Source organism: Mus caroli, chromosome 1, assembly GCF_900094665.2.
Source record: "Mus caroli chromosome 1, CAROLI_EIJ_v1.1, whole genome shotgun sequence".
Lineage (NCBI taxonomy): Eukaryota > Metazoa > Chordata > Mammalia > Rodentia > Muridae > Mus > Mus caroli.
In genome coordinates this window covers 179,073,094-179,099,528 of record NC_034570.1, presented here as the reverse complement: position 1 = coordinate 179,099,528, position 26,435 = coordinate 179,073,094, and the positions used below count along the sequence as shown (strand labels likewise).

Genomic DNA, 26,435 nt, shown 5'->3' with positions numbered 1-26,435 from the left:
CTCGTGGGCCTTTGGATCATAAATTATGCGTTCTTTGTCTTTTTATAGTGTCTGTTGGTTGATTTTCATAAATGTTTGTGAAGGTCTGAAAATGTGCAGTGTTAATTGCTTTTTAAGATTCACAGAAATGTTAGGAAGCATAAATCAAGGCAGCTAAGATAAATGATCACCTCTGTCAGTACAGAGAGGAAGCCATTTGTGTGGCAGTGTTGGAAAAATAGTGAGAAATGAACGGTGTGCTCAATTTAAATGAAATCCTTTGTACTTAAAAATATATGAACATTTCCCACCATGGTTACTGTCACAGTGTTACTGTTACCTTTAACTTATTGATGCACAACGTGATGGCTTTTGCCATTTGAATGTGAAATATCTCCTGGAGACTAATGTGGTCGAGTAGTCAATCCCTGGCTTATAGTGCTGTTTTGGAAGATTGTGGAGGTGGGGTCTTGTTGGAGGAAGTGCATTACTGACGACAAGACTTTGTAGCTGATGCTGACTTCCTGTTTGCTTTCTGCTTCCTGAATGGAGGTGCAGTGTGATCGGCTACTTGTTCTCTGCTGCCATCCTGGCCTCTCCACCATGATGGAGTGCATCCCTTTAAACTGTAAGCCAGGATACGCCCTTCTTCCCTTAACTTGCATCTTTTTGGGTCAAACTCATGAGATAAGTAATTAATACAGGCCTACAGTCTTTACAGATGTTGTGTAAAGTTGAGTGGTTGGGGAATTGGAAATTAAAACTATGACTTAGTTCTTTCAATGTGTGCTTCCAAGGTACAAAAAGCTGTATGTGATGGTTGTGTCCTTTTAAACACCCATGGTCACAATGCCCACTTACCTTTGTAAAGGGACTTGTCTCATTGACTTTCTCTGTAAATCAGAGTTATTTGGTTATCTGAATTGTAACATAATGTGTAAAATCTAAGATGCTGCTTAAACTGAGGAGAGACATACTATGTGCCTCCCCAGTGCTGGGAATAATAAAGGTGTGTGTCACCACGCCTTCCCTTTCCTCTATCCAAACCCTCCTGCAAATCTCTCCCTGCTCTCCCTTAGATTTGTGGTGTTGTTGCATGCATATATGTACGTGTGTGTGTGTGTGTGTATTCACAATTGTAAGCTGTTGGGTTCATATAATGGGACTTGCGGGTATGTTTTCAAGGCTGACCATTTGGCACTAGACGCCCAATAGTGTGCTTTTCTCTGGGGCAGGCAGCTCTCCTGTGCCCAGCTTGACTCAGTTGCTTGTAGTTCTTTGGGTAGGGTTGAGGCATCATGGGCTTCTCCCCAGAGTTTGTCTATTGGTAGTACTCTTGTTCAGCTCACACTGGACAGTCTTCTTGGTGACACTATGGGTATAGCTTCAGCTTCTGATGTTGATAGGAGACACAATCTTACAGCAAAGTCCCCAGGATTATCTTGTAATGGGTGTATCATTCTCAGATAGGTACCTACCTGGGGCAACATCACATAACTGCAGTCACCTTTTGGTTACCTTCATGTAGGAGACATAATTTAAGTACGAAAAGCATGGTGTTCCCCTGCATGCTCTGTTAGTAAGTTTTCCTTCCGTTCTTTTCTTTCTTGTATGTAGATTCAGTGGTGGTGGTGGTGTGTGTGTGTGTGTGTGTGTGTCTATGTGTGTGTCTGTGTGCATGTGTGTCTCTGTGTGAGTCTGTGTGTGTGCACGTGCATGGATGTGTCTGTGTGTGTCTATGTGTGTGTCTGCGTGCATGTGTGTCTCTGTGTGAGTCTGTGTGTGTGCACGTACATGCATGTGTCTGTGTGTGTGTCTATGTGTGTGTCTGTGTGCATGTGTGTCTGTGTGAGTCTGTGTGTGTGCACGTGCATGCATGTGTCTGTGTGTGTCTATGTGTGCGTCTGTGTGCATGTGTGTCTCTGTGTGAGTCTCTGTATGTGTATATGTGTGTCTCTGTGTGAGTCTGTGTGTATGTGTGTGGACTGTGGGTGTGCATGACATGTATGTGCACACTAACTGACCAGCAAGCCCCGCAGATTCTCTTGTCTACTCAGTGATGGTAGCACAGGTACACACAACCATACCTGCTTTTTACGTGGCTTCTGGGGTTGAACCCACAGCCTCTGCTTTAAGAAAAGCACCTTGTGGATTCAGCTGTCTTCCTGGCCCTGATGTTTCCTGTAAACCCGCCTTTTCATATTCTGTCTTACGACCTCCCTTTAATATTTCACTCACTTCATCTATTGGGTCATTTTTTAGGAAAAGTTTGTAGATTTGCTGATTTCGTTCTGATTTTGGTTTTCCACGAGTGGTGGCACTGCCAATGTGTTTATATTTACCATTTATTCTTAGGTCTCTAGTTTGCTTCTTAAAACTCTTCCCATGTTTATTTTTCTATAACTCATGGGAAACTTTTGCGTCTGTAAGTGGAAGCATTAGTTAGAATTTCTGCCCTTTCTGTTCTATCCTCTAATTCCTATTATCAGGCGCTGCACGGCTGTCCTCCTGGCTTTTGTTTTAGGTACCCATCACGTTGGTTTTTGTTGTCTTTGGACTCCAAACCTGTAGGCAGGATGGTTTATTCTCATCCATTGTTATTCTTATCATGGTCAGGGTCCTACAGTGCAATTTCATCTTCATAGATGCACTCTCTGATAGTATTAATCTTGAATTCATAGAATAGTTTCTACAAGGTTGGGCCATAACAAACTAACAGTCAAGATCTAGTAAGACATAGAAAAAAGAAACAAGAGATACAGCCTGAGATGGGGAGGAGTGGGCGGGTGTAGAGACCAAGAGTAGGAGGAATAATTTTATTCAATTACTATTGTATATAGTATTATAAATAAATAATTTAGCAACATAATTTTATGCAGTTATTTAAAATTAATATAAGTTATTAAATGATTTGCTTACTTTTGAGACAGTATTACCACATAGCCCACATTAGTTTTGAACTCGTGAACCTTCTTCCTCAGCCTCCAGTCATCTGAGGAGGAAATGGTTTTAATGGAATTCAGTGCTTCAAGTTTCTTTTCCAGTTTTCCTACAGCTTCCATGTCTCTGTTTGGTTATTTTCATGCTGCACACCCAGAAAAGGATGAAGGCCCCCGAGGTCTCTCACTCTCTGTACCGTGAACGTGCTCGCTGGCAGGCTAGCACATATTCATTGGTTCCTGAATCATGTACGCGACAGCCCACCACCTGCTGCTGAGTGGAGCACCATCACTTTGGTTTTTGTTGTCTTTGGACTCCAAACCTGTAGGCAGGATGGTTTATTCTCATCCATTGTTATTCTTATCAATCTTATATTTCCCCTCCGCAGGGGCTCCTGTGGATGTGGAAACAAGGAATTAGTTGTCTTCTAGCCATTTTTTTTTCCTGAGAATTCTTTGGAAGCTCACTTTAATTTTTTTTTTTTTAACGCAAATACTAGATGTCAGGGTTTGGCTTTTTAGACAGGGTCAGATGGCATAAGGTCCACGTTTTCATGTTTTGTGCGTGTACTTGAGGACTGAGAGAGAAGGATAGAAAGGACCAGAGTGTTGAACCATGGGGTGATAGAGTAGTTCTCATGCTCTTCTCTAGGATCTTTCCAAAGATTAAAACTCCCAAGTTTCTAACATATCTTAAAAAGTGGAGACGTGCATGTTTGTGTATGCTTATGTCCCCAACCCCAAGTGTATAGTCCTTGGGTGCATGCATGTGTGTATGTGCGCATGTGTGAGTGTGTGTGTGTGTGTGTGTGTGTGTGTGTGTGTGTGTGTGAGAATGTGTGTTATGTATAGTTACACTCTTTCCTGGAACTTTGATAGTCAACTGAGAGAACAGACCCAAGATGTGCAGCAGAGCCTCACGCCTTCTTCACTGAACGTTCTTAGTCAGGGCTGAGTTCCTTCCACACACTTTTTTCCCAGATAAAAATGTTTCCTGTCAGAAATTATGACAGGTAGATCTGCCTCCTATGAGCTTCTAACCCCAAGGCTTGGAGCACCTATTCTACCCTCTGTTGGAAATTAAGGGAAAGCTGTAGAAAACAAAGAAATTCCTCACATGGAAACAAATACCACTTAGACTGAGCAGAAATAATAAAACGTCACCAGTGGTCACTAACAACTATTGGATAAATGATTTGTGCTTTGTGATAGCTCTTTGCTTGGTAGAGCTAAGCATAATAGTGTGAAGGTTAATTTTGTAACCCATAGAACCCAGGAGACACTGAGAGGCCACGAAAGTCACAGCAGCAGACAGAGAGAGTTCCTTTGCTGTGGTTTCTATGATGATACGTGACATGTGGCAGGGACTGTCTGGTGTGCGGTGCATTCCATGTTCCTTTCTTATATAGGATGCTGCTTTATGCAGCCTCTGCAGACGACTATGATCTAAAATCAAATGGAACTCTGTAGATAGTCACCTCATAAGTTGTACACAGCTCTTATCATCGAACATTGTTAAAAAAAATAGTTGGGTTTTATTATTAGTCAGTTGTTAATCTCCTACTCTACCTAACATAAAATCAAACTAGAACTGTTCTGTCTCAATGTATCAAGGTCTAATTGTTGCGGGAAATATTAATAAATGAACCAGCATGTTCCTGCGCCTGTGCTGCCAACTTTCAGCCTCACTGTGGTTCTGCCAGCTCTGTCTTTACCTACCAACTCTCCAGCGGGTCCTGAGCTCCTGAGTTCCTTTTGCTGCCACACCAGCCCCATTCAGTGTCTGTCCACCCTGTGGTCAGCCACCACAACATCCAGCAACCTGGTAGATGCAAAACTCTAGAAGCTTATAATTAACAAGTCAGATTTATATATCAATAAATTCTCAATTCACAAAATGCCAATACAATAATTTTAGAACCAATTGATAATGATAAAAGCTGCCCACCAAGATTAGACAAATTATCCCAATTATTCTAACCTTTATGATAGCATAACTACTCATGGCTATTTAAAGCCATGCTGGTTCAGGTTGTTCTTTCTGTCCTTCTGCTTCCATCTTGGCTTTTACTCTCCCCTCCTCACCTCTCCCCCTTCACCTCCTACACTCTCTGTCTCTGCAACTCTTAGCTCTGCCTCCTTTTTCCTTGTTCCATCACAGGCCTCCAGATGCACTAATATTTTAATGTAATTGGACAGGGAAAATTCTGTCCCATCTAATCTCATAGCAGAGATGCATTTTGAAGGTGCCATAGGCTACAGTACCTCATCTGAATTTAGGGGTTGCCCCTTATGGTTTGAATGGTAAACACTTTCACCTGAACAACCCAACTGCTATCTCTTTGAGTCAGTATCTTGTTCTATCTTGTTCATTATAAAAATCGATGGCTACCTTTACCATTGTGACCACATCCTTCCCATAAGCATCTTAAGGGAGGAAGGGTTTCTTTGGGCTCATGACTTTGGTCCCCCTGGTAGGAAGCCATGGTGGCTGGGGTGCCTCTGTCCATGGTGGATGATTTTAAGGCACACCTGATCCACATTTTGGTAGATCATAATGCAGAGACAGGACTAAAAGCAGGGTTTAGCTATAATTCTGAAGACCTACCCCCAGCTATGTGTATCATCCAATCTAACCTCTTGTTCTAAATTTCTCAATACAACCCAACTAGGGTTCAAGCCGGGGATCAATCAGATGTTCCAACAGGAGCTGGTAGGGGACATTTCAACTATGATGTCTTCTTTCCTGATTCTTTCTTTTATCTGAGACTGACTGGAGTTGATGAGTTTAGAATTATTGCCCTAAAATAACAACCATGGCAAGGACACATCCTTCCACCCCTATTTCAAGTGAAATTGTTTCAAATGCCAGCAGTCAGTACTTGAAAGTTTGTGTCTTACCTCGTAGAGCTGTGGTCTGTAATTACCACCTGCACTCTATTTTCTTGAGTCTGACTTTGGTATTTATGCAGTGATGGGGTTAGAACTGCACTGGCCATCTTGGTGGTTATGTTTTATGATTTAAACTCTTTGACTTTTAATTGAATGCTTTTCTGCTTTGGTTCATGACACTTTCTTTTGTGGAGGTAGCAGTGGAATAAGGAATCATTCACAAGACTCTACTTGGCCATCCCGTGTTTATGCGAGATTCCAGTCAGAGTGTCTCTATCAACATAGCAGTCATATTTGCTACTTGCTAAGAGATGTTCTGGAATCTGCTATGTCTATTAGGCTCTGGAATGAAAAGTGAACCAAATTTCACTTTGTAGATTATTTGATTTAGTCTGCAAATCACATAAAGGGAGAACATTTCCTCAAGCAAGAAAAGTATTAGCATCAGTAGAGTCTCCATAATTCCCATTGTTATCTTTATCCACGGTGGGCATGTGTCCTGAGGAGTCTTAGGGGATTTACCTGAGTTAAGACAGGAAGTCAAGCAGTTTCATGCCACATCCATAGTCAAGTGCGGTGTCAAAGAGGGAAACCCATGCTGCCAGCTCAATGCTCAACTTACTCTTATGGTACAGGGTACAGCCTAGGGAATGGTGCTGCCCACAGCATGGGTAAGAGTGTAGAGCAGGAAGAGGGTTGAGAGACTGAGTAAATTAACAAGCAAGTTAATTTCCCAAAATATCCACAGTCCAGCCTGATCTAGATAATTCCTCAGTTGATATTCTCTTCCTAGATTTGATTCTAGGATATAGGGAAATTCATAAAACTAACCATTGTAGATGTTTGCTCTCTGCCATTCTCCCTGTAACCCCTCCATGCTTGCTGTTTCCCTGAGGCACAGGATGTTTTGAAAGCAACGTTCTCAGTGACAGCTGCAGAGCTCTGATTCAAATAGAACCTTATATGCTGAAACCCTCAGTATGCCACATTGCCTTCAGTATGCTTGGAAGTAAATTTTATTGAGTATGTTTGCAGTTGATCTAACCATCTCCAGGGAAGGCTCGTAAAGGGAGCTATGCATGTCAGTCATTTCACTACTTGATAGATTTGTAGCTTTGCTGGCTGGTTTTATGTCTCATTTCTTGATGCTAAGATCAGGAATACAACTTTGAAATATGCGGAGTTGCTGGAGGAAAACTATTTCTATGCTTGAATTAATGTGGTGTTTCAGGAACTTTGTTATATAGAATCCAGATTCCTGGTGTATGCTTCTCTCTGTGCACAGGACAACTTGTTATTCACATTTCTTATTAATGAATGTTTCTTCATTTCCTTGATGCTATTGAATCATTTGTTCCTCTTGTTGGAATAAGAGGAAAGTCATGTCACCCAGCATTTAAATAGTAAATTTGAAGCCAGTGGTTGAAATACCCTTTTATTATAGGTTGAACGGATATCTGTTTATTGGCCTGTATTCAGAAAGGGGAGTTGAGTTGGACTTAGAGCTCTTATGTTGTCAAAAGTGTCTGTCCTCTAACAGAGAATCAAGTATAGAGTGGTTAGATGCTGCCACTGCAGAGGGTATGGGAACACCGAGGACCAAGGGACACAGAAAATGCTAGCGTGTCAAGAAATCAGACAGAAAAGCAAGGAAACAACATGATTACATCATCATTATGTTCTGCATTATCATCATCATCTTCATCTTTATCATCACCATCACAACATTTTTTGAGAGGGAATTCCTATCAACTTTAGAAATAATTGTTGGTTATGTGAATATATCTTGTTAGCAAAAGTGTTTGAGAGGAGTTAATTGGAAAGCCTCTTGAGATATCTGTAGCTTCCTATAGATTTTGCAATTGATAGCCTCTAGTAGTAGACACAAGAATATAAGTTGCATCTAAGGCTAGCAAGGGGGCCATCTTAGAAATTAATAAAGCAGTCATTTTGTACAATAGTAAAGGGGCCATCTTGTAAAATAGCAAGGGGGATATCTTGTGAAATAGCAAGGTGGCCATCTTGAACAATAGCAAGGGTGCCATCTTGTGAAGCAGCAAGGGGGCATCTTGAACAATAGCAAGGGTGCCATCTTGTGAAATAGCAGGGGGGCATTCTGTGAAATAGCTAGACATACATCTTGTGAGATAACAAGGCAGCCATCTTGTAAAATAGCAAGGCAGCCATATTGTGTTTCAACTATAGGCATCTGGCCCTGGGCCAAGACGAATTTGCTAATGATGAAGCTCATATATGATATCAAATCAAGTTCTGACTTTGTTTCTATGATTCACAATTTCTAATAAATGTACATTCCTTTCCATTTAGAAAGCTTTGCTGTACTGTGTGTCCCAGTGTGGGTCTAAATCCTGTCATTATGTAAGTGATGGAAACCTCTATAGTAGCCTTGATTCCAAATACTTGCTCTAAGGAGTCGGATGAGTAATTTAAGAAATCTGAATCTTAATGTTTAGTAACTAAACTTCAGCACCCTGAGGGCCGCAACAAACCTCCGTTTCTATATTTAGAAAATGGTGGTAATTCATTGTGTGTAAACTTCATAAGATCATCTTAAAATGTTAAGGATATAGATGAATTATCACCACAAGTGTTAGACAAGAAGGCAAAAGTGTTCAATGAGTGATGCTGTTTTATATGGCTTCTCTTTTGGGATTGAATTATTTTACTATTTTATCCTGAGGAAGGAACATCTAGCTAGTATAGTGATGGCTGATATGGGAATGTTCTCATTCATGTAATTCAGGAACCAAATATCCAGACTGAAAAGAATTTGTCTTTCAATTAAAGGTAATGTTTGATTAGGACCTAGACCTTCTCTCATGTCTTAGACATCCTGAGCCTGTAATTGAGCATAATTACCCTGACTTCTTAACATATTAAGAATTTATAGCCGGGTGTTAGTGGCAGCCAGGGCTACACAGAGAAACCCTGTCTTGGAAAAAAAAAGAATTTATATTACAGTAATTTAGCTGTTGTGGGGTAAATAGTTTAGATTCATGTGTGATTCTTGGCTGAAGAACCAACACTGTGAAGGCCATTTTTGACACTACAGAGTTAGCCAAGGAGGACCAAGTGTGGTATCGGCAACTGGGGTACTAATAGCAGCTGATGAGAGCCAGCACTGGTAGGGCTGATGGGGTTCAGTTCAGATAGCAACCATCAGGGTCTGCTGCCAAAGGCAGCCAGTGACTAGAGTCATTCAGCAGACTTTTCTCAGAGGGAAAAAAGCTTGATTCTTTGGGGTCAGTACTCCTTGTGACTGGTGAGAAGTTCTCTGAACTCTTTAAATTCTTTGGGGGCTGGCTGGAGAGAAGGAAAAGAAAATGGGGAGGGCTGGGGAAATTACACACACAGACACACACACACACACACACACACACACACACACACCACAACCCCAAAGCAACAATTCTTTTGTCAGTGATTAACAAAGCTTAAGCAAGCCAGTCTACAATAGCAACTTTCTCCCTATGTTTAGCTGATGACAATTGGCATTTACTAAGGAACAGATCATCACCTACCTTATGTTTTATTTTTGAAGTCTTGCTCAGCTAAATTGGCTAATCATCTGTCATCTATTCTCATAGAATCATTTACTCTTTATTCATAATCTGTATGTAAAGACATGATGCACACTACGGCCACATCCCTAGATCACAAGATCCAGGAGCTCAGACCCAACCCAGAATGTTTTCTTTGATCGTTAACGTGTTACATGCCTATTTTTCTGCTACTACAATTACATGCATGTAACACGTGAAGGCTCACTGTTCTCTTCTTCTCATCTGTGCAGCTCTTGCTATTCTATGAGGAAGGAGCACATTCTATTCTTGATTCAAACTTTAAACTTTCTATTAGCTACACCAACTTGTCAAAATTATTTAAATCAAACTAACTTCCTAAAACTACTTAAATTGAATCAGAATTTCCAAAAAATCATTAATTCATCTAAACAGCATTAACTCACAAACTTGCATCTTCATGTTGATCTACAGGAAACTTTCCCACCAGAGTGGGGTCTATCATCCAGGAAGTAATTACACCAGGCTATAGGCAGTGAGGGTCTCCCCATGCCCAGTCACACCATGTCAGGTATATGAGGATTATAGCAATGACAACATGGGAAGGCACATTAGTAGTAAGAAGCAATCCTGTGACAAAGCCCCTGGATCTATGCCTTTCCAGGGCACATCTAGCATAACTAAGCAAAGCAGTGGGCCTTCCTCAGGAAGCTCATTTGCCCACTGCAGTTCTTCCTGCATGGCATCTACCAAGAGCAGCATTCAAAGAGTAAAGACATAACTACGTCCTTTTATGAAGATGCTATATTCTATTTTGAATCATATCCAATAGCAGTGTTTGCTCTTTGATGTTTGGTTGCATTCCTTTCTCATCAGATGCAATTCTGGATTTAACTAGCTACCAACTATTTTATTTTTTAAGAGTAGATGTAGGTGGACCTAGAGGAACATGCTTGTAATGCCAGCACTGTAAGGCAAAGAGGGGAGGGGCTTGTAGAATGACATCCTGTCCCTGAAGAAACACATGCATGCATGCATGCACACACACACACACACATACACACACACTCACTAGGCTTTGATGCCCGAAAGTCTGGCTTGTCCTGCACTGCTCATGGAGCATCTTGGGTTTCTCTGCCATCTCTTTCATTCCACTGCCAATCTTCCACAATTTTTGCTCTATAGTATCAAATTTGTCTTTCCCTACCTAAAATTATTTACATTGCTGAGTGTTAGGATAGTGTTTTGATTTTTACTTTGGGGAGATATCTTTAATTTATATTTACCAAACTTTGCCTTTTCCATGAGTCTTGAGTAAAATTAAAAGCAACATAAACAGATCAGTAGAACTGCCTGGATCTGAGCATGCCTGTATTGTCAAAACATGTCATAGGAATATCTACAGACCAGTCAGTTCAACTCAGTATGTTTTCTTGAAACTCTGCAATGAGTTTATTCTCACGCAGACATGGAGAGATGGCTGCAGCAGTGTTACCACTCCCAGGACACATGTGAACTAGAAGAGAGCCAAGAACTTGGGCTAAGTCCCAAGAATCCACGTGGATTAAACACACAGTTCTTTAAGGAAGTAGATGAAACTTTATGTTACAGACTCATGTGTGTGAACACTTGGTCCTCGGTTGTTGGTGGTTTGTGGAGATCATGGGACCTTTAATAGGTAGAGTCCCACAGGAGGAAGTGGGGACCTGGGGGCTGGCCTTGGAGGCTGTATCCTAGAGTGAGAGGCAGCTTGACCTCTTTCTGCTTCCTGAGGTCATGCACTCAGCCACCCCCTTCTTCCACAGTCAGAGCCAAGAGCCCTTCTCGTGGCCATGCCTTCCTTGAGGTTATATCCCTCTAGCCAGTTGTTTGCCTACAGCAATAAGAAAACTAAACAATACAGTGCATTTATTGAATGAATATATGAGTCCAGCTGGTTGAAAGGGGAGCACAGCAGTGCATTAGAAGTTACTGTGTGTGAGGGGGACAGAAAGAGCAGAGGAGAGTTCAGCACAGCCATGGAAAGGCCATTCAGAAGAAGCAGATGCCATCAGAGACAAAGAAGTCGAGAAAGCTCAGCAGGCTGCTCTCAGGGAATAACAGTGGCTGTGGTGTTACTGGGAAACAGAGTGAATACCCATCTGGAAATTCTGGGGGTAAGGACTGGGGATTTGCATTAAAACATCTTAGGCTATTTCAGGGTTTATGAACTCCAGAATAACAAACAGGAGCTGTGTTTTCAAGAGCATTAGCACTTCTGAGGTGGAGTCAGGTAAGGGGGGACCCTACAGGCTGGAAACAAGGTGGGCTGTAAATCAAGGATGGGAGGTTTGATGGAAAGAGGCCAGCCATGGTACCTACAAAGTAACATGACTTGTGAGGTTTGGCCAAGGAGGCGTTAGATGACCCGATTATGTGACTGTGTGGCCCTGTCATGGTAATGCTGCCGAGCATGTGAAGTGTTGTCCAGCATATCGCAGAAGTAGGGGGCTTGCTCCCCATGAATGTTAAGCTGGAAACGAGGTCTACGCAAATGTGCTTGTAATGCAACCCGTGGGACTTCAATGACGAGAATGGGAAGACAAATAAGGTCCAACCCTTCCTGCTGTCACTGAGAACGAAACCCTGAAAACGAAGGGAAGAAGCTAAAATAAGCCAGTCGGACTCTTCAGAGTTCAGTTTCCTTGAGACCCATTCTTGTTTATTCCAGACTGGCCTTGAGATTGCTGTGTCTGTGAGGAAGATCCTTCTGTCCTTACCTCCCAAATCTCTGATGACAGGCATGCATTGCCACACCCGGAAGAAGTATTAGTTAAGAAGTTCAGGCAACAATACATTGGAAATACAAATAAAACCCATTAGTAGAGTAGATTTTAAGATAGATTCGTGTGATGCCTTCTTCAAGTCCACCATTTCCACGGCACATGTGGCAGAATGGCTATGAGAGGACATTTTGGGTCCTCTCTGGAAATCTCTCCCAAATGTCATACTTGGAAGGAGGACCAGGACAGGAGTAGAATAAGGCAGAGAAGCCAGGCCAGTAGCTGTGAGGGGTGGGAAGTATTTGGTTAGATATCTAGAGGAAACATATAGGGCCAGAGTGATAGCTAAAATGTCCATACAGAACTTCTAATCCATCTACCGAGACAGGTCTTAGAGGGGAGAAGGTGGGCTAAGTCTAGCCTTGGGAATATGTGTGACATGACTTTACAGAGAAATTGATGTCAAACCCAAGTAATGAATGACACTTAGACACAAGCAGGTGATGTGCAGTAGGAGCATGCATCTAAAGCAAATGAGGGAAATGGGAGGGACCACTAGGGAGGGACTAGTAAGGAGGGACCAATAGGGAGATGGGATTTGATCGTGGAGTTGAACCTGCTACTGTGAAAACTCTGAAATAGTAACCACTTGCCCCAGGATTACTATTGAGTAGTTATTCAATGTCCATCTGATGTGTCCTGCTTGTTTTAATGATACACGTGAAAACTTCTGATGCTCAAGACTGTTCTGGTTTCTATCTCCCCCACCTCCACCTACCCTTGCTTAACCTGTTCGTTACCGTTCCTCTATATGTTTCATGGGCATTTGATGTTTTGTCTATTTTAAATATGTATTTTTCTGTCTTATTCAGCATATGTGAGAGGATGCTGTTGGTTCATTTGTGCTTATCATACATTCAAATTCTTACCAAGGTTTTCTGATGTAACAATTTTGAATATTCTCCTTTATTTACAAGACATTTAATTCCACCCACAAGTAATTTGCTTGTCATCTTCTTTATAACAATTACTCCTTTGAATAATAAATAATGGTTGTAAAATGGATACTATTTTCCCAGACTTTAAGGGAATTCATCAAGTTGCATTTTAATCATATATAATATTAAGTATTTTGAGATGGATAGCCCTTTTCATAATAGGGCAATCATTTTCCTTTTCTAGTTTTTATTTATTCTTTTATTTTAGGAATTCACATGTGAGTACTGTATTTACATAATTACCACCCCTCTTCCTTCCTCCCACAACTCCTCTCATAACCCCCTCCCTCTCAAAATCAAAACCCCCTCTTAAACAGTTATTTTTTAGTATATGTATACACATGTGTCTCTGTGTATATGTATAAACACACATGTGCCTAAGCCCACTTAGTGTTAGTCATATGTAGATGTATTGACAGCTGACCATTTGGGATTAGTCTATCAGTAACTTATCTCTGGATAAAATGGATTCTCCGCCCCCCTAGTCATTGACTGCCTATAGCTCTCTATGGTAGTGAGACCTTGTGAGAGAGATTTCCCTGTCATGTTGTCAACTCAACTGGTGTTGTCATTATGCAGGTCTTCTTTGGCTGCCATTTTGTTGAAATTTCATGGGTGCAGAGTTCCCTGCAACAGTGCGATACTGTCCTCTGGCTCTTAACCATCTTGCTCCCCCTCCCCTCTGCTTTCTCTGAGTCTTAGGTATAGGGTTGTACTGTTGATGATCAGTCAGGGTCACACAGTCACTGTCACTTAGTCTCCATATTTGACCAGTTGTGGATCCCTGCGGCAGTTTCCATTGGCTGCAAGAAAGCTTTTGTGGTGAGGGGAGAGAGTTACACTCACCAGGTGGGGACAGTGCATGAGCTCTGATTTCTATAGAATTTTAAGGACAGGCACACAATATTGTTTACAGTCTTCTTGATCTATGAACTGCATCGTCACGTTTCCTTCATAGCTATCCTGAAATACTCTAAATATGCAGACATGTGTATCTGAAGAAAGCAACGGTGTACTGGCCACTTCATCCAGTTTTAACAGCACCTCTTGCCATTTCTCTTATTGCTGTTGAATAAGACACAGGCAAGAGTGTGAGAAGTGTGGCCATTGTCACCCCTGTTGACTCACTAAGTGACAGTCAGGGCAGCTGCTCATGCCTTAGGTCTGTTTCTGAGATCTCTGTTGTTTCTTATTACCTTCTGTTTCCATGACTACTCTACTGTTGAGGACTGAATCATATAAACCATCCTGCTTCGTAGTGGTTAATAGTCCAGTCCTAGGACTATGGAGGAGAAATCTTCCTACCTCATTTGTTTAGTTTTCCAAATATTTCTTAGGTATTATTATACTTTTAAGTTTTAAAATGACTCCCAATACTTGTTGACATTACATTATAACTTCACATAAATTTTGTAGACATTGATAGAAACTGATACTCAAACATCTGTTTCTTGGAGTCTTCTTTTATGTCAGGGTTGAGACAGCATGACTGACAGTAAGGAAACTGGAAACACATTTTCTTCTCCGCTTACAAGTTAACTTGCATTTCACAGATTAAAGTAAACAGGGACCTAACTGTTCTGTTCCAGCTATTTCAGTCTGGCGCTTTAATGTGGAGATACCCTTCATGTGCTGACGGACATTCTTGATCTTCAGTGTCTTTCTTGATTTGTATACCTTCATTAAGGCTTCAAAGAAGAATGCAGGCATGTAGTTTGCTGATTTTGTAAAAAAAAACAAAAACAAACAAACAAAAAAAAAACAACTAACTTGGACATCTTCAGAATCAATTTATCTTTGTGTGCTCATTATACAGTGTTATTAGGCGAGTTCCCCAGCACTGGGAGTCTCAATGGACCAGGCAAGTACTGTCCATCTCTGCTAAAGTAATGGAAGCTGAGGAAGAATCAGACAAAGTGGTCCAGTGACCCCAAGTTCATCTTCAGAGTTCTGACAGAGCATTTAGGTTTATATAGGGGAAGGCTTGAGCAAGAAGCAAGAGATATACTTGATTAAGCAACCTGGTGAAGGAATGTCCTGGGTTACCACAGTCTAGGCCAGTGGTTCTCAACTTCCTACTGTTGGGACTCTTTAGTTCAGTTTCTTATGTTGTGGTGACACCAAACAATAAAATCACATTTTCATTTCTACTTCATAACTGAAACTCTGCCACTGTTGTCAATAATAGTGTAAGTATCTGTTTTCTGATGGTCTTAGATGACCCCTGTGAAAGGGACCTCTGACCCTTAACCCACGGGTTGAGAACCACTGGTCTAGGCTCTGCTTCTATATGGTGAGAAGAGAAAACAAAACAACCTGGTATAATTGTTACTGCCGGAGGGGAATCTGGGTCCTGTGAGAGTCTGATAACTGTCCACTGAGCTTCTGTTGTTCCTGGAGTCTAAGGGGACCTCCAGTGGCTGCAAGACTGTCATGACAGCCTCATCTCTTCCCTCAGCCTTGAAGTGGGTGAGAGAAGTCAAGACAGACTCTTCTTGAATGAGTGGCATGCCTGCGCAGAGTGAAGCTGGTGCCTGCACAGAGTGACAACAGAGGGAGAGGAAATGAAAGCAGAGGTGCCAGGCTTCCATTACCTGGTGGGCACAATTGAGGGTTCAGTGCTTATGAGCCATGTGGCTTCTAGGTGGCCGATCTGTCATGGCGACCGCCAATGATATTATTTGAAAGAGTTGTCACTATGCATTATAATAGTGATATTTGAACCCTTCTGTGTTTTTCTTGGTATCATAAACAATTCTCAGAATAAAGGAATGGCACACAGATTTGGCCTTTGCTTTGCTTTGTTTTTTTTTTTTTTTTTTGAGACAGGATTTCCTCACATAGCTCAAGGCTATAATTCTCAGTCTTCCTGCTTCCTCTCCTGAGTATTGGACTCACTGAGGTACCATGCTCTGCTATGTGGGGTGTGTGTGTGTGTGTGTGTGTGTGAGTGAGAGAGAGAGAGAGAGAGAGAGAGAGAGAGAGAGAGAGAGAGAGATCCATGTTTTCCCCATGCAATTGGAACAAAAGAGTCCAAACTCCTGAATTTTAGGTCAGAATTATTTAGATTGTTTACAGTAGTTTTAAGACTAGATGTGTTTTTATGGGCACAGCATCCATTTGTTGTGTCTCTGTCCTTCCTGCTGGGGATCAGGGAACCCTGTCCACACTGAAAACTGGAGAGAGAGAGAAAGAGAACATGAAGCTTCTAGAATCTTCTCCTCAGTCAGGTAGGCCTAGCAAAGCCAGAGTCTGTGCACTAAGTCTAAGCACTTTATTACTTGACGCCAGGAAATCAGTCACCGAGGATAGAGAGTGACCTGAGATGGTTTCCCACGAAGGCAAACTTGCTTGCAAAAGTTGACCTTTTGCAAGATTTTCATTAATGTATCCCAGATATGCAGGGCGAGTAATGGATTTGAGGTTCATCAGCTTATCATGGTAGGCATTTGGAATTTCTGAGGTATGAGGTCAGAGTTTTGATCAATATGGTGATCAGGAAACGAAGCTTTCATCTCCGTTCTGGGGCTGGAGGCTGCCTTTGTATCTGTTCTGATGGCAGGAGTTATTTTCTCAAGATCTGGCTGGCCTTCCACCACAGTTACTGCAACCTTGGGTCCAGAGATACCCAATAATTTTGAAACTTGATCTGCAGCCATTTGTCGTTTTATTTAGTCATAGATCTTTTATTTCCTTATGGTTCTGCCCTAGTAGCGATGCTTAAACAACTGCTCCATCGCCTCGTCATCGTATTGATGATTTAATCCATCGGATACTTTTAGTGTATCCTGTAAATTAAGGACATTCATTCATTCTCTCTCTCTCCCTCCCTCTCCCTCCCCCTCTTTCTCTCCCTCTCACTCTGTGATTGTGTGTGTGTGTGTGTGTGTGTGTGTGTGTGTGTGTGTGTGTGATGTGCACACCCATGAAGAGACCAGAGGAGGATGCCAGGTCCCTCTCTACCATTCTCTTCCTTGTTCCCTTAAGACAATGTCCCTTAATGAACCTGGATTTGACAAGCAGCCAGCAGCCAGCCCTGTGTTCCTCTTGTCTCCACTGAGCTCAGCCTGGCCAAGCTTGAGCATGGGTGCTATGGGTTCATTGTGGTATGGAGAGCACACAGTTCTTTACTGAGTCATCTTCTCGGTGGCAGTACCACTTATTTCTTACTGCCTACTCAGCACATCATTATTTAGTGAGCAATCAATCACTGCTAAATGAACATATTAATTCTGCGTTCACTTACTTACTGGAGTCGTTTTCAGCTCTTTACTGGTTTCATTCATTAATTTCCCATATGGCCTTAATTATCAAGTCTATAGATAACTTTCTTTTAATTTGAAAGTAATATTTACCCCACGTTAGCCTTCTTTAAATATCTATTGATAATTATTTTTATTCCAATAGATCATAAAATGATGTTATTAAATTATAAAATGTTTTAAAAACAGAATTTTTATTAGAAAGTAAGCTTATTAATTACTCAGGTAGTTTATTTATTACCTTTGCACATGGCATATATATATTTTTTTCTTATTTCATTATTTGAAAAATTCCTGTAATATATATTTCGATCATACTTGTGCCCTCCCTAAATTCCTCTCAGATTCCCCCACCTCCCCACCCACTCAGCATCATGCACGTGCTCACTTGCATGTTCTGTTCCCACAATGCTCTGTCAGTATTTCCTTTTAAACCCACCCAGTCTGAGCTGGGTTAGTTCTGGCTATGGGGTCTGCTTGGTGCTATGGCTGATATATCAGGTGTCACAGCATTAAAGGAAACCTCCTCCTAGCAGCCATCTAATGCCAATAGTCCCTAAGGGAGGGTGGGACTCAATGTCCACTTCTCTCCTCTCTGCTGGGGTTTTGCCTGGCTCACAAGTCTTGTGCATGCTCTCACAATCACTGGCAGTTCATATGTACATCTGCCCTTTTGTCTCCGGAAAATTACTGTCTCTCTGACGTCATCCACCACCACGGCTGGCTCTTGCAAACCATGTTAACTGCTATCTACTGCAAGAGGTTTCTCTGATGAGAGCTGAGTGATGCACTGATGGACTGGTGTGCTGGTATCTGGATGGGTATGGTGGTGTCTCCTGCTCTGTCCACGTCACAGAACAATAGCAGTAGGCTCTTCAGTAAGGCCCATAACCTTCAATCCACAGATTCTTGGCCTCATGGACAGTTTGGGGTATGGGTTTTATCCCTTGGAGCTGACCTTAAATCCAATAAAAAATAATTGGTTACTCCTATAACGTTTATGGCAATATTACATCAGTGGGCACGTCTTGCCAGATCATTATCGAAATTATCGAGGCTTGCGAAGTTCATACTTGGGTAAGACTGACGATGAAGCCTCTCCTCCAGGAGAACATAGCATCTTCCAGCTCAACGAAAGCCAGCCAGTAGGGATGAAGCTTCCAACTGAATAACAGTTCTAGATCTCCTTGCTCTATGATTCAAGTATAAGATGTGTTCAGCAACAGGGCTTAACAGTCAAGTTTGGGAGATCACCAGTAGCAATAGCTTGTAATGTTCAGGGGGAGGGAGGGTCTGCGCCACTCCATGGGCTAGCAACTCAAAAAGAGATAACTAATTCCTGGTACTGCCTTTTTTATTTGGTAGTATGTTGTATCTAGTTGGGGGATTGCCTTCTCCCCTCCAACCTCCCTTAATAGAGTAACTCTGTTTACGCTTCTTATGTAAGTTCATGTTTTAGGAAGCTTCTATAGTAGTAGGTTTCAATGTGGCTCTTTCAAAAGGCTTTTATATACCTCTGAAGAGTCTCCTCTACCCTGCCATCCCACCTTCCCCCACCCCATTTAACCCTTCCTATTCCATTTTCCCTTTCCCCCATTCCTAACACTATAGTCTATTTCTCCTTCCTTGAAACACAGAGGCACCCACTTTATTTTTCTTCTTCTCTCCTCTGTGTTGCTAATGTCATGTCTCAGTTTCTTTCTTGCTACTATAATAAATACCCGCCAAAGGTGACTTAAGGAAGAAAGGTTTATCCTGGTTCCTGGTTCAAGGCCATTGTCATGGTGGCCAAGTCCAGGCAGTGGGAGCTTGAACAGCTGGTTACATCACATCACATCGTCAGAAATCAAGGGGACCAATGTGCGTGCGCTGTCACTTGGGTCCTTTACCCCATTTTATATGGCCCAGAATCTCTGCCTGAGGAATGGTTCCACCCACAATTACCATGGCACTTCCCTTATCAATGAACAGAAAATAACCCCCCACAGGCTTGCCCAGAGGCTCATCTAGCAGGCCATCTTAGGTTCTGTCAAGTTGGCAGTTAACACAGGCTATTTTAGGCCTCTATTCTCTATAGTCGGCGATTGCATGTTTATGTGTCAGACCCATCAACTGATTGCTCATCTCAAACTCTCTCCACTCATACAGTCCAGGATCTAGGCCTAGGGAATGGTGCTGCCCACAGTGGGTTAGGTTTTCCCACAGCATTTAAAGGAATGAAGACAATTCCCCACAGAGATACCCACATGCCAACGTGCTCTTTAAATAAAAGGTTCCCCCATTAAGGTTTCCAGTTATTTCCCTGTTGCGCCAATGGTTCTCTCTGGTAAAGGTTAGGGCTGTAACTGTTCACTCACTTTTCCTCACTCATTCCTTTCTCCTTCTCTTCCTCCCTCCCCTTCTCTGTGATGGTTGAGATTTTATTGACTTTTATTAAACGAGGAAGTCAGATGATAGATGAGTTGTTGCTGCAAACAGTAGTGGTCATAACTCTGCAGGGCTGGGAGGAGAGGTTATTTATTTTTAATACAAATAACGCTCAGCGAGAGTAGCGTGCATGGGCCTGATAGTAGACAGTCCAGGAAGGGTGGACTTAATGTATAGGAAGTCTTGCTCCAGGCTACAGGACGGAGAAGAGAGAAGAGTTGGAATGTTCTCCAAGGTGACTGACAGGTAGCTTGGCTTCCGTCCCACTCTGCATCAGATGATCCACAAACTCCTTGAGTTTCAGTGTGTGGGATGGCATCCTGGCTTCAATTCTGTTGCTGTGATACAATACCCTTACAAAAGCAATTTTGGGGAGAAAAACATTTATTTTATATCATAATTTCAGGTTATAGTTCATTGTTTGGGGAGGGGGCTTGAAACAGTCATAGCAATGGAGAGACGAGCAGAGAGACGTGACTGTTTGCATGTCTATTGCTCAGCTCAAACTCTCTCCACTCATACAGTCCAGGATCTAGGCCTAGGGAATGGTGCTGCCCACAGTGGGTTAGGTTTTCCCACCCCATTTAACGGAATAAAGACAATTCCCCACAGAGATGCCCACATGCCAACCTGCTCTTTATATAAAAGGTTCCCCCATTAAGACTCTTTTCAGGTGATTCCAGACTGTATCATGTTGACAGATGTAAATAGTACCTGCCAGAGAAGGAAAAAAAGATGTAATTTACAGTGTTTGCCAACTTCTATGATCAAAGTATTCCCACCAGAGATGTATGTGTGTGTTGCTTACTGGATTGCTTCCCCTGGCTTACTCAGCTTGCTTCCTTATAGAAACCAGGACTACCAGCCCAGGAATGGTAACACCCAAAATGGGCTGGGCCCTCCCACCCTTGATCACTAATTGAGAAAATGCCTTATAGCTGGATCTCATGGAGGCATTTCCTCAAAGGAGGCTCTTTTCTCTGTGATAGCTCCAGCTTGTGTCAAGTTGACACACAAAACTGGCCAGTCCAGTGTGCTTTGGGTATCTTGAGTATCGGTGATGTATAATGCCGTTGGTTTATTTGCTTTTACCGTTTTCCCAGTTCAATCTGTATTTCTGTTTGTTCTTTGTATCGAAACTAGTAGGTACAAATTGGAGAAACAGAATATGCATGTAATCTCCAAGTCTCTCCGGTTGGAAAGGAAAAGACTAGAGGATTTTTCTGTGGGGAAGCCTTGTTGATGGGTTTACTTAACCAAAGCAAACTCAGCATTAATGGAATAAGCTGAGGTCATGGGACTCCCAGGGGTGACAGACCAAGAAGGGTGTGATGCTCCCGTCAATGTGCCTTGAAGATACTTTTGAGGAAGTATTGGGCAGCTTGGATCTGGAGAATGTTTTACAAAAAATGCAAGCCTATGTCCTGCAAAGACACAGAAGTATTCAAAGATGGAAGGCTGGAAAGGTAGGAGAGCATTGAGGAGAATGGCAGAACATGTCAATCAAGTGCAGTGTGTGCTCCTGGGTTGACCCTGGCAAAGGGGTGTGGTGAAGAATGATAATGGGACAGCACCTGAGGGTAGGTTGTAACTTCAGCGACAATCTCCTGCCTGTGCTGGCTCACCCAAGCTTGTGCTGTAGTTATATAAAGAGTATCTTTTTATTTTATGAAAGGAAAGAACAACACAGGTTACAGGGATGAATGAGCCAGGGATGTGGCTCGGTTGATAGAGTGCTTTCTTAGCTGATGTGAGGTCTGGGTTTGACCTCTGGTACTACATATACAGTACCCAGAAGTGGAGCAAGGAGGACCAGACCTACTCCCCCCTTCCCCTACCCCCCCCCATATAATGAGCTTGAGATACATGAGACCTCATTTCAAACAACAAAACACAAACAAAAAAGCTGTCAGAAGCTTGCTACAAAAATGGTTCAGAAGAAAGAATGGATTTCAGGAGAGAGAGAGAGAGAGAGAGAGAGAGAGAGAGAGAGAGCGAGCACAGGACAAACTGAGAAATGAATGACAGACATGGGAAATGTTCCAAGGAAATCTGTGTGACATTCCTGTGACTTTCTCAGGACTAAAATTATTTAAAAATCAAAGGTATAAGGAGAAGAAAGAAGAGAAGAGGGAAGGGGAAGAGATAGGAAAGGAGGGACGATGAGGGGACACGCAGAAAGTACCGTAGGAAAGGGGGGTTAAAATAGGCTACAGAGCCATAGTCACTGGCTTCTGCCAGCATGCCATTGAAATACCATTTTTGATGTCTCTTATAACAGATTCTTGCTGAATCCTTGGCGCTCCTGGGTGGTTATCTCATGTCGCCCTTTGAGGTCGTTTGCTGATACTCTCTTCCTTTGAGATGGGCTTTTCCTGTGACTCTGCTCTATCCTCTCATAGCCAGACTATGATTGACACCTTCTACATCTTAATTGCTGGTGTTTGCTGACATTTTGTCCTTGACTTCTCTTCTGTACTCTGTACATTTTTTTCTTTCCTTTCTTTCTTTCTTTCTTTCTTTCTTTCTTTCTTTCTTTCTTTCTCTTTTCTTTTCTTTTCTTTTCTTTTCTTTTCTTTTCTTTTCTTTTCTTTTCTTTTCTTTTCTGATCACTTGATCTACCTCATGTTCTATACCTGTCCAGGGTTCTGTGTTTTTCTCCTGAGTTTGAGGCTTATGAGTGTAACGGAGAGCGAGTGTCTCCTTTAGTTATTACACTAGAGAAAAAGAAATCAACCTGGTCCAAAGGCCAGCATCATCCTTATTGTCAGCTTCGTGTTACCATAATAAAACGCCCGCCCGCCCTTATTGTCAGCTTCGTGTTACCATAATAAAACGCCCGCCCGCCCGCCCGCCCGCCCGCCCGCCCGAGAGAACTGACTTTCCAGAAACATGCTTTGTTGCGGCTATGGTTCTTGGTCCAGGATTGGGTAGATTTGATACTTTTGGCCTCTGGTGTGCTTGAAGGAAACCAGAGGGAAGAGAACAGAGCAAACCAAAGCTGTTACACTGTAACCCAGGAGACAACAGAACAGGGCAAACCTAAGCTGTTACACTGTAATCTAGGAGACAAGAAGCAAGGGATTGGGTAGCTCGGTCTCCTCCAATGACCAACTCCCAATGATGTAAATACCTCCCACTTGTCTCCACTGTGATGGTTAACTGTCAACTTGGCAGAATCCAGTATCCCTGGAGATGTGCCTCTAGGCATGCCTGGTGGGCTTAAGGTAGGCAGGCCCATGCATTAGGGTCATCCCCTGGCTGGGATCTGGGGCTGTGTAATTAGAGAAGGGAGCTGAACAGCAGGAAGCATCCATGTCTCTCTACTTGCTTGTGGCTGTGATGTCACCTGCTGTTTCAAGGTCTGCTGCCCTGATTTCCCTCTCCTGAGAGTTTCCCTGGAACCCTGAGCAGAATTAAACTCTTTCCTGCACCAATTGCTTTTGCCTGGATATTTGATCACAGAAATGTGAAAACAAATTGAGACCCTCCCCCCACCCTTGGGAAGTTTACACCAATCCCTAGTAATACCACACTGATGGCCGAGCAGTCAGCACGGTGCGTGGATCTTTGATGGACATTCAAGGAAGATAGCGCTTGCTTTCCATGGTCCTATCCGTGGGTCCCCACACTAGTCATTCTTCGGTTCCCAAGATCACCAGTTATCCTTGCCAGAATCGAAGCCTAACCTTTTCCTATTCCCTCCTCGTGAGCATCATTGTTTTTTGGATCTAAAATGACATTGACGGTGCCAAAATGGATCCCGTCGCTGCAGATAGTTGAAAGCCCTGCAGCAGCAGCTCTGTCAGCCCAAACCTTTTAACACGGCAAGGAGCGTTTGTAATGTGCACTGTGTTTGCCTTCCCTTCCTTTATCTACTGGAAGCACACACAGCCCTCAGAAATTTTCTTATTCAGTCGCTCAAAGATGACACCTTTTTTCCTCTCTCTTATTTCTCTTGATATTCTCTACCTTTGGTTCTTCACCTTGTCGTGAACACTCTTCTTTCTGAAATCTAAGTAACTGCTACTCAGCTTCTGGTCAGCTCCTTGGGATCGTTTGTATATAGCGTCTCTCAGTCTCCTAAGTCCATGTGCACCAAGAACATTCTCTGGACCCAGAGACCCCTGCACAACCAGTTCTGCGCCCTCACAGCTCCCTCACGGAGTGGCCTTGCAGGCTAGCTTGCTTCATACTGTGTTCTCTGTGCTCAGCCCAGAGTTTGGCAAATAGCAGATGCTCAGCGCTGTTTCCAAATGAGCATGATTAAAGGGGAGCCCGGTCCTCATGTCAGCTACAGGTTTGCCTGGTGAATCAGAAGGAAGACCACCGATCCAAAATGCTTAACCCAGCACGTGATTGGCTTAGACTCAACCCGGCACGTGATTGGCTTAATCCCATAACACGTGATTTGCTTAGCCACACCTTTGAAACCAGGCACTCCTCTTTGGCTACTTGTATCTTTGTGTGACTCTACATGCTACTTGATCTTTGACTTGAAGCACCCAAGTAGGCCCATGTGTTGTGATCGCAGCCGGAATTCCCTATCACACCTTCCTGTTCCATCAGTCTCCTTCCTGTCATTATAACCAACCCCAGCCCTTCCAACCATACAGTTGCCTTATGCTATGCAAGCTGTTTGTCTAATGACCTTTGTGCAGAATGGCTCCCATGGGAGGTCAGAACAGTCCAGAACATGATGTTGTGTGATGGTACTGCCATTTGCTTGATTATTATTTTGTCTATCGATAGACAAAATGCTCTGACTTTCCGATCTTTGCTTCCATCAGTACTATGACGTAGTAATGACTAGTAGGAAACAACAGTAGTTTTCGCATCAGCTGAGGTACACCAAGCAGTGCAGTATAATGGACTTTCCCCAGTACCTTTACAGGGCATTTTACGTAGTTCTTACACCTTAAGGAGATGTACAGCAACAGCGAACCCTTTTAACAGCTGGGGAAGCGATTCGTGGAAGGTCCTTCGGTTGATGAGTGGCTGTCAAGTATTGGCAAACTTCACCGAGTTCTTAGTTCTTAGTGACTTTCAGAGCTGCATCTCGGTTCTACATAGCAGCTGCCAGTCGGAAGCTGCTTTGCTGCTCCTCAGTTCCCAGCACCTGCTGTGGGGTCTGCTTGTGCTACAGCTTCTGACAGGAAAGGCTTCTGTGCCTACTAGTGGTTTCACGGAATGTTTTAGATTACAAAAAAGGAACTGTGATCCTCTTACCATAAAACAGCTGGAGAGCAACAGCAGAAGACCCAGCAGAAGACCGAATCTCAATATACCATCCATTCACAAAAGCTCCAGGTTGATTTGCTGTGGAGAAAAGACAAAGGATTATCTACCATACCTGTGTTCTCTGTGCGTCTGGGACATCCCGAGCAGGTGTAGGTGATACCTCAGCGATTATGAGGTCCATGAAAGGCAATGGCCTCCATCATGACAAGTTCATGTCTTTGGACCTTGAAACTCTTCAGAATGTCACATTTTGGCATTTATCTATTTTTAAAATATAATAGGATTTTTTTTTAAAAAAAGACATAAATTGTAACACTGCCTCACTCTTTAGATAATGTACGTGTGTTTGAAGATTCTTAATGTATCTCTCTGAACACATTATAAATGGTAATGTAAGTTTTGTAAGTCAATAGCAATTATCATTGCCTGGGAGACAGAAGGAGACTAATGCAAATATTGACTCCATTAGGTGCGTTAACACCACATTGCTCATCGTCTGATCAAAGTTTCACCAAACATTAGCTGGATGTGGTATTTTATTGGAATAATTGCTTACATTAGCTTTTACTTGTACTGTTATAATATAAATTGAGTCTTCCCCAGTTGAAATAAACAATCCAGGTCTTGTAATAGCTGGTGATTTCTGGTTAAACTTGGCATGGGGTGTTTCAAACTATGATACATTTGTAAACAACTGGTTTTTTCCATTTTTGTTTTTTTGTTTTTTTTTAGGATTTGGAAACATCTCCCCACGAACTGAAGGTGGAAAAATATTCTGCATCATCTATGCCTTGCTGGGAATTCCCCTCTTTGGCTTTCTACTGGCTGGGGTTGGTGATCAGCTCGGAACTATATTTGGAAAAGGAATTGCCAAAGTGGAAGACACATTTATTGTGAGTAGCACAAACTTCTTGCTACATCTATTTAGTGGTTTTAAAAAATATGTTACATGTTCTAGCACCTTAGATAATGTAGACCTTCAGTTGCCTTTTATATAACAATTTCTATGCCTCTTAGCTTGCCACTAACTGTGTTTGACTTATTTACATACTTGACTGAAAGAAACTGAAAATTATGTACAAGAAAACAGAATTATAACCTTCCTGGGCTCCACTTGAAGTTGTATGGTGTCCTAATTATTTTCTCTCTCTCTCTCTCTCTCTCTCTCTCTCTCTCTCTCTCTCTCTCGTGTGTGTGTGTGTGCGCGCACATGCAAACTTGTGCATCTTTCTCTCTCTTTCTCTCTGTGTGTATGTATGTATGTGTGTGTGTGTGTGTGCGTGTGTGTGTGTGTGTGTGTGTGTGTGTGCAGGTGTGACTCTGTGTGTGTAGAAGTCAGAAGATAATCTAGAGTGTTATTCCTCAAGTACTATTCAGTTTCTTTTTTAATATA

General features: G+C 42.5%; 1 protein-coding gene across 7 annotated transcripts in view; it reads left to right on the top strand.

Annotated features, from left to right (window-relative positions):
* Positions 1-26,435, top strand: part of Kcnk2 (potassium two pore domain channel subfamily K member 2) — a 181,983-nt gene that overhangs the window by 109,826 nt on the left and 45,722 nt on the right. For all 7 annotated transcript variants that reach the window (XR_003837942.1, XM_021160610.1, XM_021160593.2 and 4 more), the window contains one exon: positions 25,775-25,935. Coding sequence is in view for 6 of the 7 variants with exons in the window: in XM_021160610.1 (XP_021016269.1) it covers positions 25,775-25,935 (161 nt within the window). In the remaining variant the exon portion in view is untranslated. The remainder of the gene's footprint in view (positions 1-25,774; positions 25,936-26,435) is intronic.